This window comes from Ctenopharyngodon idella, chromosome 13 (genome assembly GCF_019924925.1).
Source record: "Ctenopharyngodon idella isolate HZGC_01 chromosome 13, HZGC01, whole genome shotgun sequence".
In the NCBI taxonomy this organism is placed as follows: domain Eukaryota; kingdom Metazoa; phylum Chordata; class Actinopteri; order Cypriniformes; family Xenocyprididae; genus Ctenopharyngodon; species Ctenopharyngodon idella.
Window position 1 is genome coordinate 24261666 of NC_067232.1, and position 17898 is coordinate 24279563.

Genomic DNA, 17898 nt, shown 5'->3' on the forward strand with positions numbered 1-17898 from the left:
GGCCCAAAGTGTCAATATTTTGTGTGGCCACCATTAGTTTCCAGCACTGCCTTAACCCTCTTGGGCATGGAGTTCACCAGAGCTTCACAGGTTGCCACTGGAGTCCTCTTCCACTCCTCCATGATGACATCACGGAGCTGGCGGATGTTAGAGACCTTGCGCTCCTCCACCTTCCGTTTGAGGATGCCCCACAGATGCTCAGTAGGGTTTAGGTCTGGAGACATTCTTTAGCAGGGCAGTGGTCGTCTTGGAGGTGTGTTTGGGGTCGTTATGTTGGAATACTGCCCTGCGCCCCAGTCTCCGAAGGGAGGGGATCATGCTCTGCTCATTCATGGTTCCCTCAATGAACTGTAGCTCCCCAGTGCCGGCAGCACGCATGCAGCCCCAGACCATGACACTCCCACCACCATGCTTGACTGTAGGCAAGACACACTTGTCTTTGTACTCCTCACCTGGTTGCCGCCACACACGCTTGACACCATCTGAACCAAATAAGTTTATCTTGGTCTCATCAGATCACAGGACATGGTCCCAGTAATCCATGTCTTTAGTCTGCTTGTCTTCAGCAAACTTTGCGGGCTTTCTTGTGCATCATCTTTAGAAGAGGCTTCCTTCTGGGACGACAGCCATGCAGACCAATTTGATGCAGTGTGCGGCGTATGGTCTGAGCACTGACAGGCTGACCCCCCACCCCTTCAACCTCTGCAGCAATGCTGGCAGCACTCATACGTCTATTTCCCAAACACAACCTCTGGATATGACGCTGAGCACGTGCACTCAACTTCTTTGGTCGACCATGGCGAGGCCTGTTCTGAGTGGAACCTGTCCTGTTAAACCACTGTATTGGCCACCGTGCTGCAGCTCAGTTTCAGGGTCTTGGCAATCTCCTTATAGCCTACGCCATCTTTATGTAGAGCAACAATTCTTTTTTTCAGATCCTCAGAGTTCTTTGCCATGAGGTGCCATGTTGAACTTCCAGTGACCAGTATGAGAGAGTGAGAGCGATTAACACCAAATTTAACACACCTGCTCCCCATTCACACCTGAGACCTTGTAACACTAACAAGTCACATGACACCAGGGAGAGAAAGTGGCTAATTGGGCCCAATTTGGACAATTTCACTTAGGGGTGTACTCACTTCTGTGGCCAGCGGTTTAGACATTAATGGCTGTGTGTTGAGTTATTTTGAGGGGACAGCAAATTTACACTGTTATACAAGCTGTACACTCACTACTTAACACTGAAGAAATGACACTTTGCTACAATGTAGTCACATGAAAAGATATAATAAAATATTTACAAAAATGTGAGGGGTGTACTCACTTCTGTGAGATACTGTATATATATATATATATATATAAAAAAATTTTGCGCAAGTACACAAATTGCCTTACCCCAATTCACAATGGCAAGATTACAAAAATGATTTTATAATTTGAGCTGTCAGGTCGATTTTGCTGGAAATGTTAGTAACGCCATCCGTCTTTACATAAAGTCCATAATAAATAAAAGAGTATTGCTGCATCCCAATTCGGCTACTTATACTATGCCCTAAAAGTATGTACCGTTTTTTTTGTCTGTGAAGAAAAAGTACATACTTTTGAGTGCGAAGTAGCGAGTAGGCAAGCTTTGGCGTCATTAGTGACAGTCACATTTACATTTGTTTTCTAATATTTGTTTTATTTCAGTTTTATTTAAACAAAAATGTGTGCTCATCCAGGTATTTTATGCATACACTGCATAGTATAGTATATAGACACTGCAAAAACAACTGATGATAATATGCTATTCTGAACATAGTCTGTTTCTGCAGTATGTATACAGTGAAGATTGAACATTTCCTTATGCATGTTACCTAAGGCAACCTTCCATTTCCACAGCAACAAATGAACAAGATTCATCTTAGTTTTCAAATCAGTGAAGGAAAAAAAAAAAAAAAAACATCACATGAAAGTATCATTCATTTTAGTAGTAATGATTTTATTCAGTTAAGAAATCAGCACATTGAACATATTTACCTCTGTACATACAATGGTCTATTGCACTTGTTATGAAAAAAGGAAAAACACTATCACCACAGGCCTAACATGGGTAACAGCTTATGCATTTAGGATATTTACATTTTGTTTGTCTACTTAAGTTAGAGCCTTGCTTTATAGGCCAGTTCACATTACACAGCACAATCTGAGGTTCGGATGTATTCACAGGAATATCTGAGGCATTTCCACTATATCATCCCTCAAAATGTGTTGTTAATCAGACATCATAAAATTTGGTCACTCTCAAAGGAATAATTAGGCATAGGGATGTTCACACTTCCTCTGCTGGCTGAAAGAACACTTTACCACCCGGTCAGCGGTTACCTGTATTGTTTGCTCTTAAAATGTTAAATAAAACTACTTAAAAAGTCTGATTGGCAATATTCAGCAGTATATTCACCTCAAAGAAAGAACACAGGATGCGTATCGCTCCTCTGAACTCATGTAAACCGATTTCAAGAGCACACTGTATACTGTAGCTTAAGATCACTGCTCATTTGTTAGTGTCAGTGACGCGTAAGTGCATTTAATTCATGTTAAAAGTCCAACTGGCATTCAGCAGCAGCTATCCAATGTTTACTTGATGTGAAAATGAAAATGTACAAAACCAAAAAAGAAAAAACACTTTCAGTCATTCGAGAGCTATAGCCATATGAACCAGGGCAAACATTAATGTTCACACAGTATAGCGATGGCTGTGATGTGTTTGTGAGTGCTGTACAGTAGTTTGCAACAAATCCAGTGGTTTCATCCAAGGTTAAAAAAAAAAATAATAATAATAATAATAATAATTCACACAGATGGCTCCAGGTAGCGGAAATGTATTAATACATTGAAGTGTTTGAGTTAATGCTCATCTTTGTCTCTTTGACCTTTCTTCTCTTTCTCATCCTGTAATGCCGTGCCAAGTTTCTTAATGAGAACAGACAGAACCTTATCCAGAGGGTCCATCACTCCTCTCTGCAGCCACTTGGGAATCGTAGTCCTGGCATGGTGGAATCCCAACTTCTGCAAAATGTAGTCCACTCCCACTGGATCGATCTTACGGCCCGTCCACGAGATCAACCTGAAACATGCCACGTGTCAAATGACTTCATTACAGACATTAAATGTGTGCTAATGATGGTGAAATACGTACTTGTATGGAGTAAGCAAGTATACCACATATAACCACCTGCTGATGTCCTAACAATAACCCAGAAAACCCTAGCAACTGCCTAGCATTCTTTCAGGAACACTCTTGCAACTTTCACAATGACTCAGCAACAACTAGGTTGCTAGCACCTACTCCTAACAACCCCCTAAAAACACCATTGCAACCATCTAGAAAACCCTGGCTATCACCTAGCAAACACCCACAACACCTTAGCAATGTCCTAGCATCTAGCAAAAAAACCTTAGCAACCATCTGGCAACTATTTAAAACTTGTATCAACCAGCCAGAACATACTAGCAGCTCCCTAATGTCCAGTCAGAAAACCTTAACTACCACCTAGCAACACCCGAGCAACCACCCAGATCCCCACAGCAACCAGCCAGAACACCCTAGCAACTCCTTACCATCCAGTCAGAAAACCTTAACTACCACCTAGCAACACCCAAGCAGCCACCCAGAACCCCATAGCAACCAGCCAGAACACCCTAGCAACTCTCTACAGTCCAGTCAGAAAACCTTAGCTACCATCTAGCAACACCCAAGCAACCACCCAGATCCCCACAGCAACCAGCCAGAACACCCTAGCAACTCCCTACCATCCAGTCAGAAAACCTTAACTACCACCTAGCAACACCCAAGCATCCACCCAGAACCCCATAGCAACCAGCCAGAACACCCTAGCAACTCCCTACCGTCCAGTCAGAAAATGTAACTACCATCTAGCAACACCCGGGCAACCACCCAGAACCCCACAGCAACTAGCCAGAACACCCTAGCAACTCCCTACCGTCCAGACAGAAAACCTTAACTACCACCTAACAACACCTGAGCAACCAGCCAGAACAGCCTAGCAACTCCCTACCTTCCAGTCAGAAAACCTTAACTACCACCTAACAACACCCAAGCAACCACCCAGAACACCCTAGCAACTCCCTACCATCCAGTCAGAAAATGTAACTACCATCTAGCAACACCCAAGCAACTCCCCACCATCCAGTCAAAAAATGTATCTACCACCTAGCAACACCCTAGCAACTCCCTACCATCCAGTCAGAAAATGTAACTACCACCTAGCAACACCCTAGCAACTCTCTACCATCCATTCAGAAAATCTCAACTACCACCTAGCAGCCACCCGAGCAACCACCCAGAACCCCAGTCTGGAACACCCTAGTAACTCCCTACCACCCAGTCAGAACACCTTAACAACTGCCTAGCAACACCCTAACAACCACAACAACTGTCTATTAACACATGTCTATTTGATTTGAGACATCAGATAGGTCTGTGTGGAACATGAGTTGAGGTCATGTGACTACAGTGTTACCGTAGTGTGGGCTCCAGATGCCATGTGTTGCAGAGGAACTCTCTCCAGTCCACTGTAGTATAGTTTACTCCCTCTTCCTTCTTCTCTGATGAGGCTTCATCCTGCTGCGCGGTGGGGCTCTTCTGACCAGATCGAGACGCCAAGATGCGCGGCGCGAAGAGGGCTGCAACACAAGCACATGCTCAGTGACAAGGGACATTTATGAAGAAAGGAAACAGAAGGGTTTTTAACACTTGAAATAGTAAACCCTGGGTCATTCTAAACAATGGGTAAACAGAATTCTGGGTTATCTTACTTCACACTGCTTATAATTTACCAGGGGTTAACAATTAATCCTAGGTATTCATAAGCTATGTTTCTTAAACCCTGGGTTAATGTTATAATTTGCATATTTGCAGTGTCAGTGATTGGATGCATTCTCGTATTGCCGACTGTACTATCGAGTTTATGCTTAATGGACATTTCGGACTATAAAGATAAGAATGAAACGGTCTCTTCTTCACTCAAAGGGGTGCTAACCCCGCTTTTAAATTACAAGTGTAAAACGTCCCTTTACCCTGGGTTAAAAGTGATGTTTAGAACAACGATAACCCAAGTGTGAAAAGACCTAGATTGAATCTTGATTTCATGATCTCACCTTTCTCCTTTTCTTTCAAGTATGCCGACACCAGGTCATGCAGGAACATGATGAGCTCTGCATCCATGGTGACACAGATGTGATCAGTGAACTCGGTGACCACACTGCACTCCACTTTGGGCTTACTGCCGGCATCTGCAACACAGCTCAGAGTCAGCGAGGTTTCATACTATACAAGCTTCACAAGTGTCTAGCAACCTTAGGAATAAACAATAGCAATGTATCTGCCAGAGGCTACCAGATATTGAAAATCTGGCAGGTTATTAGACTGTACCACTGAGAGAAGGTTCCTCTGGGTCTTGTACATGAATGGATTTGAACTCGAGTTGCATTTTGGGAAGGGCGAAGATGGTCTCGGTTTCGTGGTTGTAGCTGGAGGAGCCCCTGAAGCCGCTCAGAAGGCTGGAGCTCTTTGCTGCTGCTCCACTTTCTGAGTTGTTTGCATCCACGTTACGCAACAAGTTCAGCTCTGAAACAAGTAAAGAGGATTATTTCAAGGAAAATAAAAATATTCCATTTCAAGAACAGGAAATATGGTAATCATAATGGGTGACTGCTCAGCAAAAAATATGGGTTTACACTAGCTGTTCTATAAACTTAGTGAGCTGCCTACATAGACAGCATTTTATCTCTTTCCCCAACATTGACGGAATTTTCCGGCTTTCCGTGTTTTCATTGTTATACAGCACTATTACACAACTTCTGAAAGAGTACAGAATCTCTGGATCAAAACAGGCAAAAAGGAGCAAAAACAAGCAATAAAAGCATTGCTTATGCATGCTTTATCTTCATCTTTCCATATTTTCTCAGCTTTTTGTTCAAAATGTTGCTTTTTTAATTAAACGTACCCACACGCAAGTGTTGAATGCATGAAGCTAGAATAAAACTTTTCTGCTCTTTCTTTTGATATATTGCATGTTCAGATATTCATACAATGAAATATTCTGGGGGCCATGACATTTTTTTTGTGAAAATTAATCAAAAATGCAGGCAGGGAAAGAGTTAAGGAATCATAAAAGTGCTGCCCATGCAATGGCTTTTATACAACCGGGAAAGGACCTTGAGCCGGGTCTTAAACTTGTGTCATTTGGAGAACAAAATGGAGAACGAAGTGAAAGGAATGTCAAAAACGAATATACAATTCACTCAATTCTGAGCTGATAACTAAGAATTGTTTAAATCCAATTAAAAATGGACATCTACCCAATATTTGTGTATGATGTGCATTTATATACTTTTAAGTGCATCGTGTTTTTACTTTTAACTTAGCAACCTGAATGAAAATATGGGGGGGGGGGGGGGTGATGCTACAGTTCTGAAAATTTGTGTTTAACTAACAAAAAATATTCACATTCAAAATATGAGTGTAGGGATGTGAGAGAGTGTGTTTGTCACCATAGTAGAGCTGCACGATTCTGGATAAGTTGAGAATCACAAATTTTTTTGTTTCAAACAGAGATCATGATTCTCCCACGATTCTGAACAGACAACTAAACAAAATAACATGTAATTTACTAGAGGTTTCTGACTTGCTGCATGTTTAATTAATCTTTTTTTTTTTTTTTTTTTTTTTTTTTAAATCGGTTTGAATGAATGATTCAATGACTCATTCATAAACACTTCATGTCTCATTACTGGATGAATCAGCGTTTTTTGAACGAATCTCTTGAATGAATGATTCAATGACAAATGTACATTTTTTAACTTGTCGCCACCTACTGGTGTAACGATGTAATTGTTATTTAAAGCACTGTTACTTTCTAAAGGTTATTTCTAAAGGATTTGATCTCTACTGTAGACATCAGTGTTTATATCTGAACTATAAACTTTTATCCAAGTTCTTCCGTCATAATCGTAATTATTACAAAATTACAAAACTAATGATATTGTGTGGTGAAAAAGACAGTTTGTGAAGCTGTTTCATACCTATACAACAGCTCTCTCAGGGTCAGCAGCAGCACCAATGCAGATCTGAATGTTCTGGTGTGATTTTGTCAAAGGTTTAATATAGTGTCTTTCTTTCGTCTGTCACCTAGCAATATTTTCACCTCGCAAAATATGATTTTGTGTGGCAGTAGCAGCTACATACTGTGTCATCATCTTTGTTTTTTTGCAATACCACGACCTATTATGTTGGAGTATCAACCAGATTATTTACGATATTATCTTAGGTGTAGTGTACTGTTAACATGACATCAATATGTTTTTTTTTTTTTCACCCCTAGGTGAGAAGCACTGCTTGCAGAGTTGCTTGGTCACTCCTGAGGTTTAATTTTATGCCTTAGAAGGCAGCTGCCTATGTAGGCAACAGACAGCAAAGCAGCTCAGTAGGTTTGGAACAGAGCCATTGAGTGTGCAACATTTACCTTCGTTCCTCATGGCAGTGACATAGTTGAACCATTCTTTGACGGTAGCCACCCCATGCGGGGGGTTTTCATGACGGCGGCGGGTAACCTTAGTGATGGTTGCCATTGGGCTCTCCAGAGCACCACAAGGCTTGGTTACCATGGTATTATGCCCAAGGTGGAAGTCAAGGGTTTGAACTATATATGTAGAATCATCACTGGAGCCTAGACAAAAAACACAACCTGTTAGTTGCAATTTATGAAAAGGGGAATGGATGGACGGAAAACTAGCACTGTGTTTGTACCATCCTCCCAGATCTTCTGTGCTTCAGTCCAGAAAGCGATGTTGGGCTCTTCCAGGTGGAACAGCACCCAGGACTTGGAACGGAAGTTGGGCCCATGGAAACAAGCCAGAGTCATGTGGTTGCCATGGAGACTCATCGAGCCGCCCAGCTGCACAGCATCCTCTGGGAGGGGCATCTGGAAGAGGGAAATGTGACATCCAGCCACCATCTTCAACACACTGGGCCAATGTCTGTGATGAGCAGCATCCATATCTGAGAGAAAAAGACATTCATGTGGGTCTTTAATGTAATTTCATTAACAACAAAATTGTATTTTAAAAGTAAAATGGTCACAAGCACACTAACAGAGCTCAGCTGCTCCTTTGTCCATGTTGATGACTGGGGTTTTGGGAGGATTGTAGGGCACCGGACCCCAGGTGGACAGGGCTCGCTTGCTGGTGTCAAACTGCTGTGTGAAGAACTCCTGCAGCTTCATGCCGATCTTTATCAGGTCAGGGGTGGTGGAGCGGGAGATGATCACCTGGAATATGTCCCACTGCAGGTCTCCATGTACAAAGATCTCACTGGAGGAGATGCACATCAGAGAGTGTTATGGTTCAGGTAGTCTCTTACATTTCCTTCAGTTGAAAGGCTAGTTCTTTTATGCTGCCTTACCTTTTCTCAGATAGACTGGCCTCAGTTGTGCAGAGGTTCACCTTCCACTCATCCTGGAGCTTCAGGTCAGCGTTACTGAAGATGCCCATTAATATGCTGGAGCCCATATAGTCCAGCCGGGCCTCTGTGGAGCCCATGGTGATCTGGATCTTATGACTGGGCTGCTGATTTGGATGTTCTGAAATATGGGCTAGAAGAACAATCAGTTATCAGTTACTGAAGAGGATGACCAGACACCAGGGTTGTGTGCCATCAAAGCATGTGAGCGAAGCGGAGCAGTGTGACTGCGAAGGTAATTCAAACTTCTTTTTATCCATAAGCAAAAAACAAACTTTGCTTTATTATATAATAATATATAATTTATTCTCCTTCTTTGTTCTTAAAGGGTTTGTTCACCCAAAAATGTTGAAAACTAATTTTTCAAGCCATCCTGTCTTTCTTCTTTCAGCCAAACACAATCAGAGTTATCTAAGCTTCATAATTGGAGTGAACAGTAACCAAGATTTTGAAGCCCAAAGAAGCGCATCCATCCATCATAAAAGTAATTAATACTGCTCCAGGGGGTTAATAAAGGATGGATGCATGGATTATACTATTATACTATACTATATAGTATACTATTAAATATTATACTATTACAACTAATATTATACTATTATATTATTTAACTTTACATTAACTTTTATTTCATGGACCATGGTAGAAGAAAACCATTTAACAGAACATGCTAATTTAGTAAATATATAATCAACAGATTCATTCAATATTAGGGGTGCAACGGTACATGTATTCATCCCGCGAATACATGTCTTACGCGGTACGTGTCTTATGGTTCGGTATGCATGTGTACTCAACAAATACAGCATTAACCACCAATAATCGCAATAAGCTCTGCGTTACTTTACTCTTACTTTTTCAATAAGAAACAAAGCGTCATCTTTTAAATTCTGTCCATTTTATCATGAAATTCAAACAAAAAAATGCCATTTTGACGCTCTTTAATGTGGCATCTCTTCCTCTTTAACACTAGTTACAGAATAAACATGAATGAACATCTGAAGGAATGTTAAAAAAAAAATACAGTACAACTTACTGAAATGTATCATATCTTGTGTAATCGCTCAATCAGTGTTTCAACGACGAAAAGACATCAATAGAACAGCTTGTAAACAATGTCACATAGCATTACATTTACCTCAGGCAAGTCATTCAGTGTCCACAGCTTGTTAGTTCACTAGAGAAACTCTTTTGCTAAATATATGCACTATATTAGTCTATATAATAATTATATTGTTCATTATATTACATGTTTGCATACAATTTGTTATTTTAGTGTTGATTATTATATCTAAAAATAAATAGCAACTGAATTTAGGCTAATAGTTTGGGCTCTGTTGTTAACCTTTAATATTATAGTAATGTGCAAGTAAGGGCTCCCTATATAGTTTACAGAATTAGCAGAGATAATTTTTTTTATCTTAAATTAAGAAACTTAATTTAAAGATAGAAGATAGACACAATTTGTTATATATATATATATATATATATATATATATGTTTAGCTTTCTTCCCCCTGCTATACCGAACCCATACAAAACCATGACTTCAAAACTGAGGTACATTCCGAACCGTCAGTTTTGTGTACCGTTACACTCCTACACTCCTTTTATAAAGCTATCTGAAAACAATATGATAGACATTTTATGGTGATGAATGGCAAAATTAAAATCTGTTTTAACTGGTTATTATAACACTATTAGAAATATGTCTAATAATTAGAGAAAATATGTATTTAGGAAAAACTGACATAACCAGTTTTTAGAGCAAGTACATCCTCTCTAAAACCTAAATGAAAGTATACTTACAGACCATCTCCAGTGTGTTGACGTCAATGTTGCCACCCACCACTCCTCCTTTGGAATCCAGTTTGGAGCGACCTAGTCCGATAGACATGCTGATCTCACGATCTCTGTTACTGCCCACTGACAGACGACCCTGACTCTTCAGCCCACTTGTTGTCCAACTGTTTAAACACACACATACATAAATACACATCAAACAGAGATATTAAGCATGTTAACAGCTGCACTAATCACATAGTTTCTGTAGGTCTCTCGTACGTATTGTTGCCCATGACATTGCTCATGTTCATCTGGACATTAAGCTGTTTAAGGTTGATGGCGAACACCACCAGCGTCTCCCATGGCGAACCCTGCTGTGCTGCTGCTGTTTTTCCATTCCGAAACGACGGGGTGGAGGTCTTGGTGACAGAGTCTGAAGAGACACACACACATACACAATTGGTTTAATATGTGAGGTTTGTAGAGCCACAGAGCTGCACATCATCACCAGATCTCTAGAAGCATGTATGTGTACCTCTGCGTGGTGCTGAGGAGTCGGACACACTGCGGGAACGTCCGGTGGCAGGTGATTTGAGGTGTGCATGGCTTGGTGTGGCATCAGTGAAGACGGAGGGGTGTTGAGTGGATTGGCCGTCCCACGTCCTCCAGTACGCTTTTCGGCTAGACTCAGGAGACAGGTGCTGGGCGATGCTCTCCACGGAGTCTGGCGTGGCAGGACCTGAAGCTACAACACATTTTAAAGCAGTTATCATCAATACTTTCCAGGATTCATCTGAAGATGCAAGATGACTGGAAACAGAAATACATTACTGTTCAAAAGTTTGGACTCGGCTTTATTAAGATATTCAGGTGAAGTTTAATCACATGCTTTCTGAAGCAATTCGTAAAGAGAGAGTTCACCCAAAAATCATCATTTACTTACCCTGACGTCATTCCAGACCAAGACGGTGACACTTTATTTTAAGGTGACATAGTTACACATTAATACATGTACTTACTACAGTAAATTATGTAGAATTACAAGTAACTAACCCTAAACCAAACCCTAACCGTAACCATATAGTAAGTATATGTAGTTAATTAATATTACTCAGTGCTTATTTGAGTACAATGTAACTAAAGAGTTACACTTTATTTTAAGGTGTCATTGTAACAGTGTAATTATACATTTAAGTACTGAGTAATAATAATTAACTACATGTACTTACTATAGGGTAGGTAGGATCAGGGCTTGGTTTAGGGCTAGTTGCATATAATTATGCATAATTTATAGTTATTACTACAGTAACTACATGTAACATATGTAACAAGGACACTAAAATAAAGTGTTACCAAATAAAGTGTAACCCATAAGACTTTAAAAAATATTTTTGCTTTGAAGATTAACCAAAGGTTTTTGAGAGGTTTCTGTCCCTCCATTGGAAGTCCAGGTAACCAAAACATCCAAAAAGGTCATAAAAATGAAATTCATTTGAATCAAGCAGTTTAAGCAAAGTCCTGTGAAGAGATATGATCACTTTATATGCTGAACAGATATAATTTAGGCTTTTATTCACATATAAACACATACATAGAACGCACCACATATAGTAAACAGGGTAGCTTGTGTATGAGAGAACAAACCTCATTCTGGCGCATCACGCAGGCATGTTTGAGCTTCCACGTTTATCATATGTGATGTGCTCTGTGTATGTGTGTGTGTCAATCATTGTTTAGTTGTAAATAAAAGGCTAAATTAAATCTCTTCACACTACTTAGGACTCAGTTTTACGAAGCCTTTATGACCTTTTTGGATCTTCTAGGTTTTGGTCACCTGGACTTTCAATGAAGGGACAGTTTTATGGGTTTGGAATGACATGAGTGCGAGTAAATGATGACAGAATTTTCATTTCTGGGTGAACTCTCTCTTTAAACAGCTCAATACCTCAAACTTAGGTTCATTCAATCATAATTTTTGCCTTTTCTACTGTTTTTCTCTTATTTTCTAGTTTGAGATGTAGCTTTGGCTATTAAACTCTGCCTAAAAGGCATCTCTTTACTGTTGCAGATGAAACCGCTGTTTGGCATGTACGGATCAATGAAGCTGCCAGCTGAGCACCAGTGAGGGGTCGCTTTCTCAAACTGCTTGCTGTTGTCCAGCAGGCATCTGTCATGGTTACATCCAGTTTGCTTCTTTCTAGACAGCAGTGCATGAAATAGCCTCCATTTCTCAAAAGAACAACAGACTGATGAAATATGGCTTGTTTTTCTTTTGTTTTTTCCAAAAAAAAATAGATTTAAGAAATGGAAGTGTACTTAATACTGTGCCACACATCAGTAGCACAACTTTTTCAATTCTGATAAGAATATGTAAAAAAAAACATCTTAATAAGTATTTAACAAGCTGTTTAATATCTCAATAATTACTTACAATGTTACTGTTTTTGTTACTGAACTGCTACTTTTGTGAACAGAAGCATCAATTTCTTCCAAAAACTTAATGGTGATTCCAAACTTTTGAACAGTAGTGTAACATTGAGCATATATGTATAACCTGGTAAGTTAATGGTCTGGTCTCCTAGAAACAATCTCCTGGCAATGCTTCTGCGGTACCAAGCTCGTGGGAATGCAAGAATCTCACTCAGACGTCTCATGTCATACTTGAAGGATGCAGAACCGATATCACACACCGCTAGGGAAAAAAAGAAAGAAAAAAAAAAAAAAACACATTGTGTCATAAATTAGTTAATGAGAAAACTGAAGGATTTCCTTTTATTGTATTTTATTGGCTGCATTTATTTGATCAAAAATACAGTAAAAACAGCAATATTGTTACATTTTATAATAATTTATAATAACTATTTTCTATTTGAATATATATTTTAAAATATAATTTATTCTTGTTATGAAGAAGCTGAATTTTTCAGCAGTCATTACTCCAATCTTCAGTGTCACATGATTCAGTAAGGTGATTCAAACAGGATAAAGGATATCCCAGTACTTCATTTTGATTTACTCACCTGAGATGTTAATAAGAGTGGTGTCCATCTTCCCACCTTTGCTGGCAATGGAAGTATCAATAAATGCTGGACATCCTGTACGTCTCATCCTGGAAAGACTGACTTTCACAAACTCCAAGTTGATAGATAGAGAATCTTTCCTGCCTGTCACTGAAGAGGCCTCTTCATCCGCTGCTCCTGAAACAACCAAAGTCATCTCCAGAATTCCATCTCCCATAATTCTCTTTACAGTATCTAAAAGTTTATATTACTTATAACCGTCACAATATTTCTGAGTAATGTCTTTGCATGGGGCTCTCACCCAGTGGTCCTGGTCCAGGCGGAAGGCCAGTAACTGCAGACTTCTGTTTGCCGGCTCCATAAGGATGAAATACATACAGGGAGAAATCTGACATACAGGCAGTGAAACTCAGACCTGATGAGTTAATTGGTGGGCCTGTTAAGTCTGATTGGCTGCTGTGGTGGCGACTCCGCCCCAGAGGACTACCTAACCCTGTGGATGGACCTGATGGAAGGAAGAAGACACAATGTTTACCATTAGTCAATACACCCTTAAAGGCGCTATATGTAAGAATTTCTCATGTATTAATCGCTTTTTTTATTGCAGATGTGTGAACAGCTTGTAATGAAAATAAAAAACGAGACTTTCCCTGACTTTCTAGGTTGTCTGTGAAAGCCTATAGACTGATTTTTATGTAAAGGACTTGGGGCTTTTTTGCCGGGAAAATCAAAAGGATGTTGACCCAGGAACATGTCTTACTTGACAAATCACAGTGACCGTACATTCATACCTTTGCTTCCAGGCACTCTGTTGGCATTGTGTACCGATGGAGGAGTGGAGGAAGGTGTGTGTTGGCCCTCAGGTGGATGGGTGGCACTGGTGGGCTCAAGTTCACCCCTATTGGATGAGAAGACCAGGTCCAGAGAGGGAAGTTTCAGCATGCACTCCACTCGAGACATGGGCAGACAACTGAACCTGATCTGAGATGGCTGAGAAACAAACACGACAAAATTAACCAACCGCTCTGAGATGGTCACTAGTGAGTACAAATGAAGAAACGCTGGTATACCTGCACCCTGACATAAACTACCACATCCACAGGAAAGGAGGAGTACGGATATGAAGCAGAAGACACAAGAGACACCTGAGACTCCTCCAAAGGCTCCACAGAGTCAAAGTGACCCACATCCTCCTCAGGAACATTGAGGGCTACACAAACACACATATTTCTATCAGCGTAAAGTATATACACACACAAACACCTCACAGAATTGTGATTCAAGTGACAAATGATAAATCTGAAACCACACTGACTTGTGTAGTTCCTGTCGACTGGTGTGATGGGAATTGTCTCCAGCGCTTTCTCCAGGAAGTCCAGCAGGCATGGGCTGATGACCATTTCCTCTGGTAGTGTCTGCAGGGCTACCCATGCATACAGCTTAGCCGTCTTCACCCCTACACCCGCCTTGCCTTTAGCTGCTCACACACACACACACACACACACAAAGCTGAGAACAATCCTTCTTTGCTCTCAAGTTATCATTCACTGAAAGCAAAAGATTCAAAGCAGGATGCAACCATATGGCACCTAACGCACCTCCAGTATGCATGATGCACAACAGAGCAGCCAAAACACCCAAACATTGTTTAATACAAGCATAAAATGCAACGACGGCAATAGAAAATGGTTAAAAATCAATGGATAGCAATCAATGGATGGTAGTGTCTAGAACTGTTTGTAGTTTGCAGTATAAATATCACCATCAGCTTTTATTACATGGAAAAGAGAACATAGATCATTCAACCTAAAAATACATTTTGTGTTGGGCTCAGAGCAACATGAGGCTGAGTAAATGACAAGATATTTTTCAATTTTCTGTGAATGTGTGATAGATAGTGATGCTTGTTTACTTGCTATTTATTTACATTTATTCATTTAGAAAATGATCTTATCTATGCTCTCAAGTAACTACTGAGGTTTTACTGTTATTTACTACATTATTTATACACATATATATATATATATGTTGTTTTTTTTTTTTTTTCTCTATTATACACCACTTTGAAAGTTTGGGGTCAGTAAGATTTTTTTTTTTTCTAAAGAAATTAATACTTTTGTTCAGGTCAAGGACACATTAAACTGAACAAAATTGACAGCAAAGACATATATATGGTTATAAAATATTTGTACTTTTGTATTTGTAGCTGTTCTTTTGAACTTTCTATTTACAAAAATATTAATCAGCACAACTGTTTTCAACACTGATAATAATCAGAAATGTTTCTTGAGCAGCAAATCAGCATATTAGAATGATTTCTGAAGACTGGAGTAATGATGCTGAAAATTCAGCTTTGCATCACAAGAATAAATTATGTTTTAAAATATAATAAAATAGAATTTTTTTTCATTGTAATAACTTTTTACTGCATTTTTGATCAAATAAATGCAGCCTTGGTGAGCATAAGTGACTTTTTTTTCTCTTTTTTTTTTAATTAAATCTGACCCAAACTGTAGTGTATATACTGATTTATTTTCTAGTTTTAGTTGATGTCAGCAAGATAAACCAGAGAAAGAGAGCAAAAATAAAAAAATAAAATTGTTGCCAATAATATTATAATAACAACTAATAATAGAAGCTTGTCTCAAACCAAGAAACATCACATCAGCAGCAAAAACAACACAGAACGACAGCGGAAAAAAGATCCTGCAGAGTGGCAACTTTGAATGCTGATCATAGACAGTCATGCGCTACAGCCGAGCTCAGAGCTGTAGGCTCCAGTAATAGAGCACATAAGCGCATGCAGGAAGCCAGCGGCAGAAGACGACATATGTAGAGAGTGTGTACCTGAAGGGAGGGGAGGGGGAGGGGGAGGGAGGAGTGTGTTAGTCTTGCCGGGGCCTGAGGCTGGTGGTGCGGGTGCGTCTCTCATACCATACAGTTTGGACTCTTTGGAAAGGGTTCTGGGAAGGGAGGATCCACGCGAGGCATTGGGCGAATCCGTCTTCAGCATTTTAGAGTTGTAATGTAGCTGTAAACAGACAGAGAGGGGGAGAATGAGTGCTACAGTTAACCAGCCGTGAAAAGTGTACATTACTGCATCCATTTAGTTTTACTTTTGTAACATGTTTTATTATTATGTTTTATATTAAATGGATCTATAGGTCTATGAGTGTATTTGAGAGGGTTTTATGTGGTGGAACACCCAAAACTTAAGTCTCAGATGAAAAATTGTAGCTAAAATCCTTCTGTGTGCATTCGGCTTTACTTAAACCATATCAAAAGATCCACTGCAGACCTTAACATCCACTCCAGGGATGTAGAAGACCGTGGTCTCAATGTCACTGGCCTTGCTCTGCAAAGAGGTGGGTACTCGCTTAGCATTCAGCAGATGAGAGCTGGAGCCTAAACTGTGCTGCAGCTTTCGCTTCTTAGGAGGAGAGTCCTGATCCAGACTCCTCGAGCTCCGCTCACAACTCCTAAACAACACAGAGACATTTTAGACACTTGTAATGCATTAAGATTTCCAAACCCATTATATAGGCTACTCCTGGAGAAAACATCCATGTTAATATGAATGATATTAAAATTTGAACATGCAATACAGACAGATTTAAATGCTGTGGTAAATAACATTATCTTAAAATTAAATAAAACCATTTAAATTTATCCTTATTAAAGCTATTAAAGAAGCTATTATGTAGTTTGATTTATATTAAAGGCAAAGATGGCAGCAGGTTTATTAGGCTGCTGTCACTTTAAGACCGAATGCTGGGATCCAATACACTGATGCACAGCCAATATTCTCACAACTGTTTAGGTGTTCTTAAAGGGATAGTTCACCCAAAAATGAAAATTTGATGTTTATCTGCTTACCCCCAGGGCATCCAAGATGTAGGTGACTTTGTTTCTTCAGTAGAACACAAATGATTATTTTTTACCTCTAAAACACCACTACGTCCAACTCCCTTGAGCATCCAGTTGGTGAGGTCTAAAAACGCGTTCTGATGACAGAAGTGATGCCTCGCGCTTATACTTCAATGAGTGCGAGAGATCACTTCCGTTGTCAGAGCACGTTCAGACCTCACCAACCGGATGCGCAAGGCAGTTGGACATAGTGGTGTTTTAGAGGTGAAAAATTATATAAATACTGTTCGGTTTCTCGCACAAACCGATCGTTTCGTGTCTTAGGACATCAATGTGTCGTCACGAGCCGCAGGGTTTAATTTGGATTTGTCTGTGCGTTTTTTTTTTACTCTTATAGATGAAGTTCCCATTGACATGCATTATACGACTGACAGACCGCAACAGTTGGAGTTAAATATCATCATTTGTGTTCTACTGAAGAAACAAAGTCACCTACATCTTGGATGCCCTGGGGGTAAGCAGATAAACATCAAATTTTTATTTTTGGGTGAACTATCCCTTTAAGACATAACTGACTGTGTTTATGTGAATACTCTCCAAAATGGACATTTTGACATAATGTTGTGTGAATGTGTCCGTTCAGGTGCAAAATGATGCGAACGAGAGCTCAATTCAGTACTCGCACGCTGTCTGAGAGGCCGCTTAC

At 39.9% G+C, this 17898-nt stretch overlaps 1 protein-coding gene across 13 annotated transcripts in view; it reads right to left on the bottom strand.

Moving 5' to 3' along the window:
* Nucleotides 1–1960: 1960 nt before the first annotated feature.
* kiaa1109 (KIAA1109 ortholog) overlaps nucleotides 1961–17898 on the bottom strand; it is an 85725-nt gene continuing 69787 nt past the window's right edge. For 7 of the 13 annotated variants that reach the window (XM_051917452.1, XM_051917459.1, XM_051917458.1 and 4 more), the window contains 19 exons: nucleotides 16600–16804; nucleotides 16173–16356; nucleotides 14641–14802; nucleotides 14396–14535; nucleotides 14117–14315; nucleotides 13627–13830; nucleotides 13326–13502; nucleotides 12860–12997; nucleotides 10841–11050; nucleotides 10585–10738; nucleotides 10330–10487; nucleotides 8465–8654; nucleotides 8156–8373; nucleotides 7811–8062; nucleotides 7527–7730; nucleotides 5435–5629; nucleotides 5161–5295; nucleotides 4524–4686; nucleotides 1961–3106 (listed from right to left, as the gene is read on the bottom strand). In XM_051917452.1, the coding sequence (XP_051773412.1) occupies nucleotides 2887–3106; nucleotides 4524–4686; nucleotides 5161–5295; nucleotides 5435–5629; nucleotides 7527–7730; nucleotides 7811–8062; nucleotides 8156–8373; nucleotides 8465–8654; nucleotides 10330–10487; nucleotides 10585–10738; nucleotides 10841–11050; nucleotides 12860–12997; nucleotides 13326–13502; nucleotides 13627–13830; nucleotides 14117–14315; nucleotides 14396–14535; nucleotides 14641–14802; nucleotides 16173–16356; nucleotides 16600–16804 (3508 nt within the window). In that variant the 3' untranslated portion in view covers nucleotides 1961–2886. The remainder of the gene's footprint in view (nucleotides 3107–4523; nucleotides 4687–5160; nucleotides 5296–5434; nucleotides 5630–7526; nucleotides 7731–7810; nucleotides 8063–8155; nucleotides 8374–8464; nucleotides 8655–10329; nucleotides 10488–10584; nucleotides 10739–10840; nucleotides 11051–12859; nucleotides 12998–13325; nucleotides 13503–13626; nucleotides 13831–14116; nucleotides 14316–14395; nucleotides 14536–14640; nucleotides 14803–16172; nucleotides 16357–16599; nucleotides 16805–17898) is intronic. The other 6 variants (XM_051917460.1, XM_051917461.1, XM_051917450.1 and 3 more) reach the window with 4 other exon arrangements.